The 19,774-nt window shown below is 39.4% G+C and overlaps 1 protein-coding gene across 2 annotated transcripts in view; it reads left to right on the top strand.

Annotated features, from left to right (window-relative positions):
* ZMYM3 (zinc finger MYM-type containing 3) overlaps positions 1-19,774 on the top strand; it is a 3,891,108-nt gene that overhangs the window by 3,719,515 nt on the left and 151,819 nt on the right. For both annotated transcript variants that reach the window (XM_044056844.1, XM_044056843.1), the window contains exon 24: positions 12,761-12,881. In XM_044056844.1, coding sequence (XP_043912779.1) covers positions 12,761-12,881 — 121 coding nt within the window. The remainder of the gene's footprint in view (positions 1-12,760; positions 12,882-19,774) is intronic.

Raw genomic sequence — 19,774 nt, 5'->3', positions numbered from 1 at the left:
GCTGTTCCTTGGCAGTACCTAAGAGATACAAGGCATGTTTTGCCTGGCAAGTATTTTCAAATGTTTTTATTTATTTATTTGTCTCCTCCCCCTTAAACTCCCATGTAAGTATAAGAAAGCAGTCAAGCGCTACACTGCTTCCTCATTTTGTTGACTCACATTTTAACTACTTTTGTTGCAGTTCATTTGAAGGCAAGCCAGCATTTGATGTAGGCACTTGCTTGTTTTTTTTCTGCAACTTGCCTCTGTCCTCCTCTTGTTTTCTTTTTTCTGTCATCCCAGAGAGCATCATCAAACTAAAGTCAATGTTGTGACTCATTGACTTGCACCATTTAAACAAACTTCAAAGCGAAAACACGGTCTCCGAACAGCAATATGTCAGTACTATAGATAACGCACTGTAAGGTAGTGAACTGAACAAGGACAAGTTTATTTTAACGTAAGTTGAATTACATAAAACAAAACAACGTTTTTGTCTTCCTAAATAGGAAAACTTCTTCAGAAAAAATTAGACAAACATTCCACATCATTTAAAAGTTTCCGCTCAAATGTTCAAATGTTTGAGCCAATCAGTGAGGTAGCTAGTAAATTAGATCTTACAATTAAAGAGCTATACACAAGGCAAAAGCTAAATCTAACCTCACTGGTAACCACAAAGTGTAAAAAAACATAAAATTGTACCCACCTCTCGAACTATTGAGGGCAGGAAAATAAGTTTATAGAACATGTCTCTTAAAAATGTATATATACACACTAGCATAAAATAACACAATTTTAACTAGTTTTTATTAGTGTTCAACCATATGTTACATATGTAAACACTCAAAAGATCGATGATAAACACACCATGTGTGCCGTATGTGATATATAATGCTAGCACCCATATCTATTAAAAATATTAAAAATTGTTAGTATGCTGGTGAATATTACTCTAAATGTAATTGTGGGTACTATTTACGACCCAGCCTAAAGGTAATGATGAGTAAATGTACATACACACTCATTTCATAAAGTAAACATAAGTAATACATAGAAAGCTACTAATTATAATATAGTTGAGCAGTAAGGCCTGTTGGTCATAATGATGTCAGATCAAAAATAATTGATCCTCTAAAAAATAATAATAAATTTATATATGTGTATATGTATAAAAAATGTTGTTATATCAAAGAAATCACATCTATATGAGGCTTATGAGATTCATCATCTCAAACAACTCCTGAGTCTCAAAAGACAAATAATATTACAATTGTCGTTGAGTCCTGGGCAACTAAAAGCAACTAATAAAAACTAGTTAAAATTGTGTTATTTTATGCTAGTGTGTATATATACATTTTTAAGAGACATGTTCTATAAACTTATTTTCCTGCCCTCAATAGTTCGAGAGGTGGGTACAATTTTATGTTTTTTACACTTTGTGGTTACCAGTGAGGTTAGATTTAGCTTTTGCCTTGTGTATAGCTCTTTAATTGTAAGATCTAATTTACTAGCTACCTCACTAATTGGCTCAAACATTTGAACATTTGAGCGGAAACTTTTAAATGATGTGGAATGTTTGTCTCGTTTTTTCTGAAGAAGCTTTCCTATTTAGGAAGACGAAAACGTTGTTTTGTTTTATATAACTCAACTTACGTTAAAATAAACTTGTCCTTGTTCAGTTCGCTACCTTACAGTGCGTTATCTATAGTACTGACATGTTGCTGTTCGGAGACCGTGTTTTCGCTTTGAAGTTTCAACAGTTGTTGTTTTTTCATGGTTCACTGGTTGTTTGTGTACATGGCGACCAGATCTCCAAGCAGTCCTGAGAGTCAAAATTTATTTGGTTCGAAGAGGAACCTGGATACTCCTTGCCTAACGGACCTATTGGGATTACTGACACAACGTTTGGACACTTTAACCGGTTGGACTCTGTAGATAAGAAGCTTATGAAAGCAACTACTGACAATGGACGTCTTCCTAATTCTAACTTACAGAATGAGAGTTCTTCTCAACTCACCACTGGCCAACAGTCGGGACAACGTTCTATTGATGTTCTTCATCTCACATTGCTGCAGTCCTTACATATGGGTAGTCCGCTGTCCTCGGTCGGCCCGAATACCAAAGTATAAGGCTGACGTCAGTCAAGGCGCTTAATACTGACATCAGAACGTCAGGGTACAAAAGCGCATGACCGATGTCATTTCCTCAGTCTTTTTTGCCGCATGGTCCGATGCAGAAGCAGCGTTGCAAGTGCCGTTCGGCGTTCTGAAATTTTTCGAATTCGGAGTTTCAGACCGAATCCAAGTTGGCTAAGTACCCCGTTGGGGATTATTTTGGTTTTTTCTTGCCTCAGTGTTTTACCGGATGTCAGAAAAAGTGAATAACTGTATTTCTTGTGGGAAACAGATACCGCATAGGGATTATCATTCTTTGTGTATTCCTTGTTTGGGGCCTGAGCACGACGTTGTTGGGTGTCGCTTTTGTGCTAGGTTCAATAAACGCACTATTAAGCGAAGGTTGGATTGTGCTAGGCTGGTCTTTGGGAAGCGGTGCAATTATAATATGCCGTCGGATTCTCTGGCGCCCGCTTCTGCGAAGAAGCGCAAAGACAAAACAGTTAAACCCAGGCAAGATGAGTCGTCCGTTCCGGACGCCGGTTCTTTAGAGGCTTCAGTGGGACCGGTGGTTCCGACGGAGACTTCTCTGGAGTCTCAGGGGGAGACTTTAATTTTGCAGGAGGTGGTCTTCCAGGAGGCAGGTCAGGCTGAAGGGGCTTCCCAGGTTACTGTACTCCCTTCCCTTCCTAGGGTGGTTAGGCCTTCTCCTTCTGTTTCCAAGGCTTCTCCCAGAGGCAGGCCAGTTTCAGCTTCTGTTGGTGTCACTCCTAGTTCAGCAGGGTCTGTGCCTAAGAAGCACATGCTTAAAATGGCAGAAGATTTAATTACTCTGATTAGAGGTTCTATGCCCCCTCCTGATAAGAGGCCTAGGGTGGAGCCAGAGTTGGGAAGTTTTGAGCAGGCTTCGGATATTTCAGAGTCTTCAGCTGAAGACTTGCAGGAGTATTCTCCTTATTCTGATTCTGATGCAGATGATTCCACTCCTTCTGCTTCTCCTCCAGAGGATTTTTCTTTTTCAGAGACACTTCATTCTATGAGGGAACATTTTAAGTGGGAAGGTCAGGACTTCTCTGATTCTAGGAAAAGGCTTAGGGAATTTTTGCTGTTACCCCAGCATAGGCCCTTAGCTATACCCCCTGTTCTGGATGTTGTGGAAGATGTGTTTGCAGAGGCTTCACTTAATCCTGATTCTCTGCCTCCGGCTCCTGTTAAACCGGATAGGTATTACAGGGTGCCTGAGGCTCATAAATATCTTTATAAGAGTCCTAGGGCGGACCCCGAAACTGTTAGTCAGGGACCTAAGGGTGTCAAGGCCTCTGTTGTAAAAAATCCGGTTCCTCTAGATAAAGAGGCCAGAGCTTTGGATAGATGGGGAAAGAAGGTTTATATATCTTCTACCTTAGCTATGAGGGCTTTGAATTGCCAGTTTCATATGTTGAAATATCAAAACTTCCTTCTTTCTCAATTGAAGTCTAAGGTGGATGCTCTGGCGGAAGGCATTGAGTGTAAAGAGTTGCAAGATTTGGTGCATGTCTCTGAACAAGTGGGTAAGCATTCTTTACAATGTGGTTTGATGCTGTGCAGGCCTCGTCTAGGGTGGCTGCCACTGGCTCAGTTCTTCGCAGGCACGCCTGGTTAAAGGATCAGAATTTATCTAACCATGTTAAGACAAGGATTTTGGATGCTCCTTTGCAATCTGATGTGTTGTTTGGTTCACCTGTGGAATCAGTCTTGAAGAAAATGGAAGACAAGGCTAAGTCTATGCAGGCTGTTAAGGATTTTTTGCAAGTTCAGCCTCCGAAGTTTAGTAGGAATTGGCCTGCTAAGGGGTGGACGTATCCTTCTTATGATTCTCAGTCTAGGGGTAGATCTAGACGTGGTAGGGGCAGAGCTCAGAGTTCTTTCAGGCCTAGAACAGGGAGTTCACCTGCACAATCTTCGGGTGAGGGCAGGGGCCAGTCCTTTCGTAAACAGGCCCAATGACCTACCTGTTCAGCTGCCAGATCCTTCTTGCCTGGCAGCACCTTTGGGAGGAAGGTTAGCACTCTTCAAGGAAAATTGGATGTTGGTTACCCAAGACAAATGGGTATTGGATATCATACACCAGGGTTACAAGTTTTATTTCCATACCTTGCCTCCTTTCAAAGGCATGCCGGACGTTCCTCCTCAGCAGAGACTAGAGGCTCGCAAGCAAATTTCTTTACTACTTCAAATAGGGGCCATTCAAACGGTTCCTCTGCCAGAAGTGGGCCTAGGATTTTATTCTCGCCTGTTTCTAGTACCAAAGAAAGGAAACACGTGGAGACCAATTTTGGATTTATCCATCCTCAACACATATCTGGACATTCCCAAGTTCAAAATGTTAACGTTACAACAGCTTTTACCTCTGCTGGGCAAAGATCACTGGATGGTGACTCTGGATCTCAAAGAGGCTTACCTTCATGTACCTATCAGGCCCAGTTGCAGGAAGTATCTGCGTTTTCGGGCCGGGACTTCACATTATCAGTTCTCTGCATTGCCCTTTGGCTTATCTACTGCGCCCAGAGTGTTCACGAAGGTTCTGGCTCCAGTAGTAGCTTTCTTCAGACTAAGAGGAATACAGATCTATCCTTATTTGGACGATTGCCTGATACTGGCCCAAGAAAAGGACGAACTTCTTCTTCATTTACAGTATGTGATGGCAGTGTTAAGATGCCTGGGGTATTCTGTGAACGAAATAAAGTCCAGTCTAGTACCCTCTCAGGACATGTGCTTTCTGGGTGTGAGACTGAATACAGCATCCCAGATGGCCTTTTTGACCCTGGACAAACAAAAGAATCTTTCTCTTTACTTCCACCAGTTGTCTCATCAGTCCAGGCTGACTGCAAGGACAGTCCTTCAAGCCTTGGGGTTCATGGCATCTTGTATTCTGGTGCTTCCCAATGCCAAACTGCATATGAGGAAGCTACAATGGTATCTCAAGAATGTATGGACACAGCACTGCCAAGATTTGGACACTGTCATTCAAATAATACCTTGCATTCAAAAGGAATTTTTGTGGTGGGCTCAGGAATGTCACCTAAACAAGGGACTCTCTGTGACCCGGCCAGAGGCGAGTCAGATTTTAACGACAGATGCCTCGGACAAAGCTTGGGGAGCTCATCTAAATGGAAAATGGATACAAGACACGTGGCCTGCCAGACTTCAACATCTACATATCAACTTGAAGGAGATGTTAGCAGTCCAATTTGCATTGATAGCTTTCAAGGATTTACTTCTTCCAGGGCAGGTGTTGATTCAAACAGACAACAGAACTGTCATGTGGTACATCAACAAGCAAGGGGGAACGCATTCTTATCCTCTATGCAGACAAGCAATGATTTTGTGGGAGACTGCTCTCAGTTTACAGCTAAATCTTCAGGCAAGGTTTCTGCCAGGAGCACAGAACTCCTTAGCAGATGTGTTGAGCAGACAAATTATGGATCCCCACGAGTGGAAATTGGATCCTCATGTATTCCAGAGGTTGACAGTGTTATGGGGAACTCCAGACATAGATCTGTTCGCTTCTCCGCTAAATTACCAGCTGCCAAAGTTTTGCACAAAAAGGTTTCATCCCTCAGCTTGGAAAGTGGATGCTCTCTCATTCAATTGGAACAATCTTCACGTGTATGCCTTTCCACCTCTGCCTCTCCTCCCAAAGGTACTGCTGAAGGTCAGACAGGACAAGCCAAACATGATTTTAATAGCTCCAGATTGGCCTCGACAGCATTGGTACCCATTACTGAGAAGTCTGGTACAGGAGCCTCTATGGCCTTTGCCTTCGATTCCTCACCTGCTGTCTCAGGAGAACGGTCATTTATTCAATGTCAAACTTCATTCTCTACATCTGACAGCCTGGCATATTCTGGTTTAAACCCTGAAGGGTCTCAGCTTCCACAACAAGTTTTGAATGTTATTTTGGAGGCCAGAAGGCCTAGTACAAGGAAAGTTTACGCAGATAAATGGAGGAGATTTTTATTTTGGAGTACAGCAAAGGACTTTGATGTTTCTAAACCTAATTTAAGTGTGGCGCTTCAATACCTTACTGAGTTATTGGACAAAGGTTTGTCCTTCTCCTCTATAAAGGTTCATGCTGCTGCAATCTCTGCTCACTATGACTGTGACCCACCATTATTTTCTCAACCTTTGTTTAAGCAATTCCTTAGAGGGGCAAAGAATATAAGACCCCCACGTAGAGCTCCTACTCCTGCTTGGGATCTCAATTTTGTGTTGGAGAAACTCACTCTACAACCTTTTGAGCCTGCAGCATCGGCAGAGTTGAAATATTTATCTTGGAAGACTGCTTTTTTGTTGGCCATTACCTCTGCGAGAAGGGTTTCTGAATTACAGGCCCTTATGGCAGTTGAGCCTTTCTTAATTTTCCACAAGGATAGGGTGTCTTTGCGCACGAACCCTTCTTTTATGCCTAAAGTGGTTTCTAGTGTGGCTTTAAACCAAACTATTCATTTGCCTACTTTTTATGCAAACCCCCAAAATAAAGGGGAAAAGATTTTGCACACTTTGGATATTCACAGACAGTTGCGATATTATTTGAGCAGAACTAAAGGGTTCAGACAGTCTCAGCAGTTGTTTGTTTCTTTTGCTTTGGGTTCTCAGGGCAAACCTGTTTCAAAACAAACTATTTCTAAGTGGATTGGTTTTTGTATTGCTTTCTGTTATTCCCATCATGGTAAGGAGGTTCCAGCTGGGATTAGGCCTCATTCCACTAGAGCTACTGCCACTTCTACAGCTTTTTTAAGGGGGGTGGCTACTAAAGATATTTTGGAAGCAGCTACTTGGAGTTCAGTGCATACTTTCTCTAAGCATTACCACCTTCCACTTTACTCTAAATCTAGGGCTGGATTTGCAACTGCAATTTTACAAGGCATGTTGGCAGCTCCTAATGCTCTATAGTTTTGCCATCCTCCCTTACCTCTGCTTTGGGATTCTACCCATATGTAAGGACTGCAGCAATGTGAGATGAAGAACATAGTACAGTTTTGTACCTACCATAAATGTAGATGTTCGAAGATCCACATTGCTGCAGTCCAATTTACCCTCCCTCCTTCCCCTCTGTTGTTGAAGGTGGTGGTGTGCTTTGTGTTGTACATATTGTAAATATGGTTAGTGCACAGGTGGTTGGTTGGGTTTTGCTGGTTTTTGGCTTTGGCCTGTCTTGTTAGGGCCTTCTGACATCTGGGGCAAGAAAAGACTGAGGAAATGACGTTGGTCATGCTCTTTTGTACCCTGACGTCCTGATGTCAGTATTAAGCGCCTTGACCGACGTCAGCCTTATACTTTGGTATTCGGGCCGACCGAGGACAGCGGACTACCCATGTGTAAGGACTGCAGCAATGTGGATCTTCGAACATCTACATTTATGGTAGGTACAAAACTGTACTTTTCATCTTTACCCCCAGGCCAACAAGCTTGTGCATCTGGTACCAAAGCTGAGAGTAACAACATCAATAACTCTAGTAATGGCACTGGGCTTATTGGCGTTCCTTCGTTATCAGTATGGTTGAATAATACAGGTGATTTAGCTACTGGTTTCAGCCCTAATGTGGAATGACCGGTTCAAGTGCTTACCAGTCAAGACGTGAACACACAAGGTATTATGGACAAACTTAAATTATTAGACTATAAACTGTTAAAACGGAAAAAATTGCAATTAGAAGTAATTTATTTTAAGCAATGTTTAACGGAGAGACTAGTTCCTAAAGGTCTACGGCATTCTCAGTACCCGACTAGGTTACTTCCTGACTCTCCTTTTCACAAAGAACTAATAGACTTGTTTAATTCTTCTGGCTTTTCTTTGATGGAATTAATGATAAAACATTATTCTCTTCATATAGAGAACATTATGGTGGAAGTGAATGAACTTGATAATGACATTAAGTCCAGCATTGACTTTGGCAGATACAAATTTGATTATGAAAGAGTTTTTACCAGCATTGATCAGCTTTTAGAAAAATTAAAACAAAATAAAATTAAGAAACTAAATAGGGATCGAGTAGCTTATGCAAATGGGGTAGCCTATCCCAAACCCCATTTAACTCAAGCATGGCCTAACATTAACAATACAAATGAGTATAACTTGTCTAAATCTATGGAGAACTCTGCTGCTGGTAATATGGGCTTGGATCCTAACATTGCGTTAGGACCTGAACCATTAAGGCGTAGTGAAAGATTACAATCTATTAAAAACAACAACACTACGCAACGCCCAAATGAAGCTACCAATAACCATGTAGACAAGCAGGTTTTTCAACAAGGAGCCCCTTCCAAGAACTCATCGAAGCCACAACGGGCTCGAAACAGGGGGAACGGACCCTGGAACAACAGGAGGAAGAGATAATTGAGACTCCTTTAAGTTTTTTGGACAGTGACTTTACAAGACCGTTAGTATTAAAGAATGTCAATGGCGACTTCAATATTTACAACTTCTCGACAATTACTATTGAAGCTGACTTGGTAGAATTACTAGCAAAGGGTAGAAACATGAGTATTGCTAAAACATTGCTGGACTTGAAATGTTTTGTGAGGAAATTAAACCTTGCTTTTCTCTTAGGTAATAACCAATACACCTCATGTTCCATTCAAGCCATTAAGTACTTTTAATCCCCCATTGCACCCTTTATTACGTGTGTTTGAAGGTGTTTGTGAATTGGACTTTAGACACATTGCACACACCCATAAACATGACCACAGCTCTAGACAAGATAATATTTCTTCTGAACAGACCCTAGCTCTGGACTTTATTAGATCTTCTATGGTACGGTGTATAAAACCAGATAAGGGTGGCAGCATAGTGATCTTTGACATCACATTATAACAACAGGATGGAAATAGTTATAAACAATCCAGCTTACCGGAAGATATCATTGAATGAATACAACATAGCTTTGTCCAGAGTCAAAAGTTATTTCAGAGACTTGTTTATTGAGGCAAAAATTGATGTAGACACTTATAATTTTATTAATATACCATTTCCAAAGTTGCCCATCATGTTTGGTATCCCTAAAATTCATAAAGACATCCAGAACCCACCTATGAGACCACTCATTGACGCACGTGCATCTTTAACGTACCCTTGTGCTAAGGTGGTTGATTTTATTCTCAAAAAATATTTGAGAAAAATCCCACAAGTATGCAAGGACTCATGGTCTTTTCTAAAAAATCTGAACACCTTATCTTTCGACCATGATTATAGTTTTTTGACTATTGACGTGGTCAACCTTTACACGTCTATCCCACATTTAGAAGCAGTGGAATGGGTGGCTTTAATGTTAAGGGAACTGACAGCCTCAACTAATGACATAGATGTAGTCTCTGAATTGATTGACATCATTTTGACTAATAACTTTTTCATATTTAACGGGCAACATTTTCTACAACAACATGGGGTAGCTATGGGCTCCCCATGTGGTGCTAGCTTAGCTAACTTGTTTGTTGCCTACTGGGAAAAACAATTTGTTTTCGACAAGCCAGAAATTTCTAACTTATTATTGTTTTATACCAGATTTTTAGATGATATTTTTATCATCTTTAAAGACGACAGACTTGCAGTGGACAAGCTTTTGGAGTATTTCAATTCTACTACAACTTTCCTCCAGTTTACTTACAACTTTAACACTACGAGTATAGACTACTTGGACGTTAAACTATCTAAAGATCTAAGTAGTTTTAAGTTGAGTTCTACCATCTATAGGAAACCAACTTATTGTAACTCATTTTTACACTTCTGTAGCGCTCATCCTTACAAACAGAAACGTTCTGTTGTTAAGGGTCAATTAGTTAGAGCAGCTAGGATGTGTTCTACAGAAACAGATTTTGTGATGGAGTGCGAATTACTAGAAAACATGTTTGTAAGTAGAGGATACCCTATCCAACTAGTTCATGAACTCATTGTGGAAGTTACACACAAGAGGAAACTAGGTATATTTAGTCCTATCTTACTTTCAACATCATCCTACAATGAGGACATAATAATAACTACTGAGAGACAAGATGCACTTCAGCTTAGTAACACATTGATTAGCTCTGCCTTTTTGGACACAAATGAACTAAAAGGTTACTCTGCTTATATTAACTGTAAACAGAGGTTGTCTTTCATCACAACTTTTAACAATGACAGTGGCCAAATTAGAGAGGCGCACTGGTTAAAAATTGGTATTTATTATATAAAGACAATCTATTAATGGAGAGAATTGGTCCAGTTACACTTATTGTGTATAGGAGAGGTGCAAACTTGAAAAGTCTTTTAGAAAGTAAAAAACTGAGAAAGTATAATATAATTTGTGGGTCTTTTACATGTGGTTTTTGTAGCATGTGTAAACATGTTAAAAACAGTAGTTCTTTTGAAGTCAGAAGTTGGAAATTTCATATCATGCGTAGATTAGATTGTAACTCTAAGAGTATTATCTACTTGGCTAAGTGTAAAGTCTGTGATGCCTTTTATGTAGGGAAGACTGATCGTAAATTTCGAGATAGGATTTATGAACATATTTATGCAATTTCTAAAAATAAGTGTGACAATGCTTTAGCCAAACATGTCAACACAAATCCTGATCATTCTTTCCACTTTTTAGCTATAGACAAATTGTTATTGGACAATAGAGGAGGACCGACCTCAGTTTTACTTGAATGCCAAGAGTTAGAATGGCAATTATTATTAAATGCTTTTAGTTGCCCAGGACTCAACGACAATTGTAATATTACCTGTCTTTTGAGACTCTGGAGTTGTTTGAGATGATGAATCTCATAAGCCTCATATAGATGTGATTTCTTTGATATAACAACATTTTTTATACATATACACATATATAAATTTATTATTATTTTTTAGAGTATCAATTATTTTTGATCTGACATCATTATGCCCAACAGGCCTTACTGCTCAACTATATTATAATTAGTAGCTTTCTATGTATTACTTATGTTTACTTTATGAAATGAGTGCGTATGTACATTTACTCATCATTACCTTTAGGTTGGGTCGTAAATAGTACCCACAATTACATTTAGAGTAATATTCACCAGCATACTAACAATTTTTAATAGATATGGGTGCTAGCATTATATATCACATACGGCACACATGGTGTGTTTATCGTCGATCTTTTGAGTGTTTACATAGGTAACGTATGGTTGAACACTAATAAAAACTAGTTAAAGTTGTGTTATTGTATGCTAGTGTATATATATACATTTTTAAGAGACATGTTCTATAAACTTATTTTCCTGCCCTCAATAGTTCGAGAGGTGGGTACAATTTTATGTTTTTTATACTTTGTGGTTACCAGTGAGGTTAGATTTAGCTTTTGCTTTGTGTATAGCTCTTTAATTGTAAGATCTAATTTACTAGCTACCTCACTGATTGGCTCAAACATTTGAACATTTGAGCGGAAACTTTTAAATGATGTGGAATGTTTGTCTCATTTTTTCTGAAGAAGTTTTCCTATTTAGGAAGACGAAAACGTTGTTTTATTTTATATAACTCAACTTACGTTAAAATAAACTTGTCCTTGTTTCAGTTCGCTACCTTACAGTGCGTTATCTATAGTACTGACATATTGCTGTTCGGAGACCGTGTTTTCGCTTTGAAGTTTCAACAGTTGTTTTTTCATGGTTCACCATTTAAACAAAAGCAATTTTTCAAGTGAGCAAGTCCTGAAGTACCCTTCTACACCTCTGTCTGTCTTAATAAATTAATTCGGAGATCTCTCAAGCCTTGAGAATAAAGAGAAGACTTCTTTACTCCCAAAGTTCCATTGTGTCCAGAAACGTCAGCCAAAATATATGACTTAACAGCTATTCAGTTAAAAAAAATCACCAAATCCAGTTCTGAACAAACCAGCGCTGCTGTAACCTGTACATCCCAAGTTAATACTGATACTGGCCAGTCAGCAAGTGTAACATTGCATCTCCCTTGTGAGCAGCAGTGTCTGTAGCATCAGCCTCCTACATTAAACTCCTTACAGTATTGCTAACCAAGGCCTAAGTAATGTAGTGAAATTTGAATTGCTCAGTAGTGGATGTATTTTTTCTAATGAGTCTTATTCCGTATCACTTTTGTGACCCTCTTGGATAGCACTTCCAACAGTAGTACATCTTGTCAGTATGTGGCACTTTGAACACTGATCTCCTAAATCATTCCATCAGGTAAGTGGTGTCTTTTGGCATAGCCATTTTTGTAGGCAATTCTGTGCATCTCCTTTCACATAAAAGGAAGAGCATTCCTCTCTCAGTTCTTTCCTGTTGGAGGAATCTTAAGACGAGATCCCTGAGAATGTCAAACAGAAGCACTGCCTATACAAAGGTATAACTTAATACTTATAAAATTATTAAAGGTTGTGATTCTCAGAGTAGCACAAGCTCTGCTGCTGCATTTAAGCACTCTATCATCATTTACACAAAGGAGCAGGCAGGACCTGTTGTATTGAGAGATGTAAGCTTCATTTTCTAGAAACCATTTAGCTGTTCTGCATGTTTCACTTAAAACCATTATTAAATACAAATAAAGTTAAACTTTTTTGATGGGAGTACTCAGTTTTTGGGAATCGAACAAAATGCTTCTGTTTAAAAAGAAGAATGACTGGAAGTGGATTGTTTTCTTTTTCATTATTTTTTATATTGTTTTGCAGAGATTTCTCCGGGTAAGAGGAAGCGAGAAGATGATGTAGCACCAGTTTTAGAACAGCGAGAAAATCGAATGAATCCACTGAGATGTCCTGTCAAATTTTATGAGTTTTACCTGTCAAAATGGTATGAAAACTTTTTTTTGCATTGTAGTACAATAGACAATTTAGTACAGTAGCTCCGGTCTGAGGATTCAGTCATGTTTAGTCAGTCAGTACAGTTTAAGACATGGTGAGTTCTTTGCAAAGATGCCTTGCTAAACTAGTAGCACAAAGAATAGCATGCAGTGAACTTTGTACAGTGCATTAAACTGAAAATGAGCATGTGTGCAGTCCTTTAACATGTATATGCTAATTTCTGGTGCATTTTCATGGTAGGGAATAAAGGACAGAAATATCTTCTTGTGGAGTGAAGATATAGCAAACCTGCTGGCTGACAGGTTCAGTGAAAACTTCACTTCCCTGTCTCTGCCACATATACCCCAAAGCAACATCCCTATCACCTGTCCCCCCAGCTAGTATGTCTGAGGAGCAAGTCTTAAGTGAAGGCCAAAAACACAGCCTCTATGGGATCAGACAACATCCTGGACTATGTTCTATATGGGTTAAAACAGAATTAGCATCACCATTGGACATGCTTTTCAGTCACTGCCTAAGCACCAGCTTCATCCCAGCAGAATGAAAAACTGCTACCATCATCCCTTTGCACAAAGGGGGTGCATCCATGGATCCCAGGAACTATAGACCTATTAGGCTGACCAGCCTTATCTGGAAGGCCATTGAATGAATCATCATGGACCTTATTAACAAAGGTATAGAAAATCTCCAAACACTCGACCCCACCCAGTTTTGCTTTGTCAAGGGGAGATTATGCCTGTTAAACTTGGCAGACTTCTTTAAGACAATTGTCTAAGCCCTAGATGAGGGCAAATCTGTGCATACTGCCTACCTAGACTTAACCAATGCCTTTGCCTCAGTCCCCAAGTCAGGCACCATTGATAAACTCACCCACCTAGGTATCAACCCATATATTATCAGATGGGTTGCTAACGGGCTCACTGATAGAACTCATATGGTCAAAATAGGGGGCTCCACCTCTTTCAGCAGACCTGTAACCAGTGGTATTCCACAGGGATCGGTTCTGGGACCCCTACTGTTCAGAATCTACTTCTCCGATGTACAGGCTAATATAAAGACTGTGGCTGACAAAATTTGCTGATGACTGCAAACTGGGAGTGATCATTGAAACTCCTAGTGATGTCAGCATCCTGTAAGATGGTCTTACGCAGACTAATGACTGGTGCCAAAGTCATGGTCTTAAACGTAATGCAAAACAAAAATGCATTTATCATCCCCTTCAGCAAGGATGATGTTCCTGCAAACTACCGCATCAATAGCAGTACCCTAAGCACACAGTCAATGGTGAGAGATCTGGGCATACAGGTTGACAGCAACCTTAACTTTCATCACCATGTCTCCACAGTGGTAAGAAGGGCATTTTATATTGCTCACCTCATAAGGGCATTGCCTCCAGAAAAAGAGGCTATAACCCCCTATACTCTTCCTGCATCCCTTTTTGTTGTTCCTTTCCAAACACCTACAGCAATTGGAGAGACTACAACGGCTCCTTACAAAGAAAATTCAGGTTCTTCAAGATCTGTCTTATGTGGACAGATTGAAATCATTGTCACTTTACTCTGTGTCATACAGACTGCTCAAAGGCGACCTGTGCCTTGCATACAGAGCAATCTCTGACCCAGCTTTAATAGAAATGCTGCACATTTACAAGTCAAATGGCCCACGGGTTACTCACTCAAAGGACCTTAATCTGGTATGTGATATCAGCAGAACTTTCTGGAGAGACCGATTTTTTTCAGAGGTTGCCTCACTTTTGGAACAAGCTTCCTATTCATGTTACACTGAGCTCCTCATTGGCCCTATTTAAGCATAATTTGGATGATTGGATGGGTAACTGGAATTCACCCTGGGGGTTCCACCAGTGTCCCTCTTAGACAGGGGCAATATGTGCTGATTTTAGTTGTCTGCTTGAACTGGACACCCTTGGGAGCACGTGTTGAACTTGGCTAGGCTTGTAAGGGCCTTGGGACCATTAGACTAGTCATCTCCTATGATCTTGTGATTCTATGATGACAGTTATAGCCTTTAATAGTAGTCCTTTTTCCTTGGCAGCTAGTGATAGTTCATAAGCCAAAGGTAATCCCTGTTAAGTAAAGTGAGATGGATGACCAAAAGGAGGAACTGGGACAGTAGTACAGGATACAGAGTGCAGTAGATCAGGGATTTTAGTACATACAGATGTGGAAGGTATCTGTAGTTTGGTGAAGTACCAGAAATTCTGTTTGAATTATTTATCATACCTAAAATGGCTTAATGAAGAAAGAGAGGTGGGTTAGGAGTTGTTTACCCTTGTGTAACTGTGTTTATTTACATTTAGAGAAGTGTGTTTTAGAAATGAACAGTCTGATTGGGAGAATGGATAAAAAAGATAAGTCTGTTAAGTAAAGACTGAAGTCTGATGCAAAAAACAGGCCATCGCAATTCAGCCACATAATGAAGTATATCAAAATGACGCATATCTGTCTCTTTCACACACCCACATCTTAATACCGTTAGTACAAAAGGAGCCACGTATAGTAAGTAAACTGTTGCCGCTTCAGAAGTGGAAATTGCAAACAACTAAAGTATAAATAAGTTGTAAAATAAAATATAAACTTTAATATTAGCATAGTACATTTCAAATCCATGTAGCTAAACAGTCACATTTCCTTCAACTCATATTCTACAGTCACTAATCCATTTTTCCTGATACTTTTACAGAAATGTTTGTCATCATTAACAATACCAGCTCCCGTAACAAAAGTGTGGGGGGGCGGTGTAGACAGACTGCAGCATTTCCTCATTACCTCACAGAACACTATCACGGGAAGAAATAATGTATGTGAAATACTCACCACATTGAAGTCCTTTCTTAAAACTGACACCACCACCTACACCAGTTAACTCAAAATGCAATCAAGGAAACAGAAAAAACAAAAAAGAAAAGCTCAGCAGGCATATATAAAAATTTCATAAATAAAAATGAAAATGTATCTAAAATTCTCAATCTCAGTTAGCATAGCAACAAGAAATGCAGCTCATTTTCCTGAATGTCAGACTTTGTATCTCATTTTAGACGATTATGAAAAACTGTGCAAAATCTAATTTTAGTAGTATGATGCACACGTAAAAGGCTGGAAAAGCTAAACCAGCATACTTAAAACTAAAAACAATGAAGAATCTGTATAGCAGTTTAAGGAAATTATCTTAATATGTGTAATAAACCAGTTCATATAATGGATGATGAAGAAAAGGACAGTTTTCCATATGATTAAAATATGCAGAAAAATCCAAGAGCATCCAGCACAACAGGTAAACAATATTTTTCTAAGTGCAGTATTGGCCACAGGGTGGATGTTGAAAGGAAATGGGAATAACAGATTTTCCAGTGTGAGGAGGCCCTCTTCCTGCAACTTTGTGCTGTCTTATTTTTTCCATTCCCTGAGGACATAAATCTGTTTAGCTATTTGTAGTCTGAGTCTGAGTAAACTTATTAATCCACTGAGGGCAACTTCGTTACTTAGTTGAGCTTTGCAAACCAGGAAATATGATGCTGGGTCTAACTTAGTGTAGAAAGACAACACCTGAAACTCCAAAAGTATCACTTTTTAAAAGCATATGTTTTCTCAGTTATTTATTTGCAAGGACTTTTCACACATAATGTAACACATATGTAGGAAGCTTATGCAAGAGTCACTGCAAAAAAAAAAAAAAAATATATATAGATATATATATATATATATATATATATATATATATATATATATAGATTGATAGATATAGTTATATCTCACTAACATTTTTACTGATCTGACATTTCTCATTACTTTCATTCCAGGTGAATGATAATTTGTCAGACACTGCTAGACTAAGGTTTTGTAATCTAATCATCCGTACCATCTCTGTGCATTATAGGCAAAAAGTAGCTTTCCAAGCAGACAGAATTATGTCAGCATGTCTGCTCCCGTGAGGGCAATTAGGACTAGAAAAAAAGTCAGAATTAGTACTAAGTAGAAATTGTGTTGCTGGCAGGTTTGGGTTGTGTAGAATTTCATGGCAAGATAAAAAAATATTTTTTTCAGTATCTGCCTAAAGTAGATCTTTAACACTCTAGTAGCTTAGTGGCACTTTTAAGGCAACAATTGAATATGTGTAGTAAGTTTTTAAATGTAATCAGCTGTCTCAGAGGCTCATAAAAGCAAAGAGTTCTGAACTGATGAAAACATGATCTTCACCTTAGAAAACCATAATAAAGTGGCAAAACTAATAGTAAAAGTCTACCATTTCTTTTTCTGTTTGCAGAATTTATATCTTGATGCTGATATTCATTGTGGAAAGTTGGAAAAAACAGAAATACTGTAGCTGAACTACAACAAACGATTGTTACTGAATTCAGAAATGAAACTGGGCAGTCAATTTAGGACAGCGAGTGCTTTTGCTCCTTCTTTATTAGCATGAAACTTCATCAGATTAAAACATCAGTAAAATGTAACAAATAAATAATAAAATACATCCAGTGATTTTAAAACACATTTATATGTAATGTCATTGATTCCATCCAACCAGTAATATCCAGTCTGAAGACACTGTTAAAGTTATATTGTTTTAATAAACTAGTATCATCATTTTTCCGTTGTAACCCAGTAGTACATATAAAGAAAAGAAAAAAGGAAATTATTTTCCATATAAATATCAAAGACTAATTAAACATAAATAGATTCATAATTTGTCTGCCCAAAGGGCCAAAAAACTTGCTATTGAAATCCTGTCATTAATTCCTGGGGACTGAGTAACATTAAGTAAAATCTGCCAATGTACTTGCCTGTATTTGAGATAGGAAGGCCATTTTCCTCCATTAACATTCATTTTAAACTTTTCCAACACACAACCAACCAAGATCAACATTAAATTTTTTTGTGAGCAGTCGTCATACTGAATTCCTTTTCTTTAGTTTTTATTGATGAGAGAGACGTGATGGATGCCCTTCACCAGTCAACTTTGAGGCTATGTCTCAATTTAGGCACCACCCATCCCTGTGGTCAGTCAGCCAAAGGATGCCTGCAACAAGCCTAATCCCTGTGAACAACCTTTTGAGTCACTTGGCCTTATCACAATGTTAGCAGGGAGGTCCAAGAACTATTCTCCCCAGGCCTTCCTCCAGGTCCTGCAGGCTGCAGTGGCAGAAGTAGAGAGGGTCTTTCGAGTCATGCACCACCAGGGTCTATTGAGGCCATAGACTTCAGACAACGTTTTGAAATCTGATAGGCTGTCTACATACAGGAGCAGGACTGTACCCTCTGGGGAACATGTCAGAATGTCAACACTGGGCCTGTAGCAGGCCTCTCAAGTCCTTACCTCATTATTGTCAAGTATTTCTCAGTGTATCTGCATCATGTTTTGAAACATCCGTCATCATTCTGTCATGTGTTCATCCCCAAGCACATCTGTGTATGAGACACACATTCCGGAGCAGGAGGCCATTAGTTAGGAACATATAAAGATGAGTTGTTCCCTCCCTGTAGCTCCCCATCATATGCTGCTTTGGAAAAAAATTCTGGGTTTGTGAAGTCCAGTGTAGACTAGCCTCTGATCCCCATTGTTTCCCCATGAGAGCTCCAGTCAGGAAGAGAGAACTTTGGATCACCCCCTATTACTGAGCCTATGATCTTGAAGGTTACACCAGGAAGCACTTGTATTCTGGTTTTTAATCTCCCAAGGAGGCAGACATTTCTTTAAGTTTCCAAATGAATTGAGTAAGATGCTCATTACGCATCCTGTATCAGATTATTTTACTATCTCTTTGAATCAGCATATGATCCAGAGACAGCGGGGCTTTGGCACCTTGTTACCTTGTCATCACACAAGGAGACTGAGACATTGGGTAGGCTGTGAAAGAAAATATTCTCATCTCCCACATTGGGAATTGGATTTTTATTCATAACGTCTGCTCATTTTCCAGTCTTCCTTGCTGGATCAAATGCTGGTGAAAAAAATTTCAGTCCTCCTAAACTCTTGGTCCAAGAAGGAGGTGATTAACCCCCTGCCTATGGCTTCCTCAGTCGCTATGTCTCATGCTACAGCATTTTGACTGCATCAGTGTTATCACTAAGTCAGGAAACTCTGATCAAGTTGGCCTTGCTGAGGCAGTTCTGTCTCTCAACTCCTTAATTACTAACTATTCACCAAAAGGACTGTCCCTTAAGTATTGACTGTTTTTAGCTTTTTACATATAAAAGCATTTATCCATCCACAACCCCTTTTCCGATTTACACATGGGGTCAGGGTGTCACTTCAGCAGTGGTAATCAACTAGAGCCACGTTTCACACTGCTGGGTGGCTAACCCTGCTACATCTGCTCTTCCATACCCCCCCCCCCCACACACACACACCTATTGCCAACTTAGTGTGTCCAGTCCACCTGCTGCATGTCTTTGGAATGTGGGAGGAAACTCAGAGCACCTGAAGGAAACTAAGCGAACACAGAGAGGACATGCAGACTTTCTCCAAAATAGTTCTGCATTTTTTCTTGAAATGTTTGGGAAATGTTGCTGGCATAATTCTCTGTAATACTACTTTGGTCTGGTTTGCTGTCTTCAAAGATAAATGAATAGTTGCATCTTGAATTGTAATGAAAAAAGAAAACAATTTTATGCCTTCATCATCTTCTTTTGGCTGTTCCCTTTAGGGGTCGCCACAGCAGATCATCTGTTTCCATTTCTTCCTGTCCTCTGCATCTTGCTTTGTCACACCAACCACCTGCATGTCCTCTCTCACCACATCCATAAACCTCATCTTAGGCCTTCCTCTTTTCCTGTTTTTCATCCTTAGCATCTTTTTCCCAATATACTCAGCATCCCTCCTCGGCACATGTCCAAACCAATGTAATCTTGCCTCTCTGACTTT

The sequence above is a fragment of the Protopterus annectens genome, chromosome 14.part0 (genome assembly GCF_019279795.1).
Source record: "Protopterus annectens isolate FY-2018-M chromosome 14.part0, PAN1.0, whole genome shotgun sequence".
Lineage (NCBI taxonomy): Eukaryota > Metazoa > Chordata > Ceratodontiformes > Protopteridae > Protopterus > Protopterus annectens.
The sequence above is the reverse complement of the archived record's forward strand: the minus strand, read 5'-3'. Positions and strand labels throughout refer to the sequence as shown.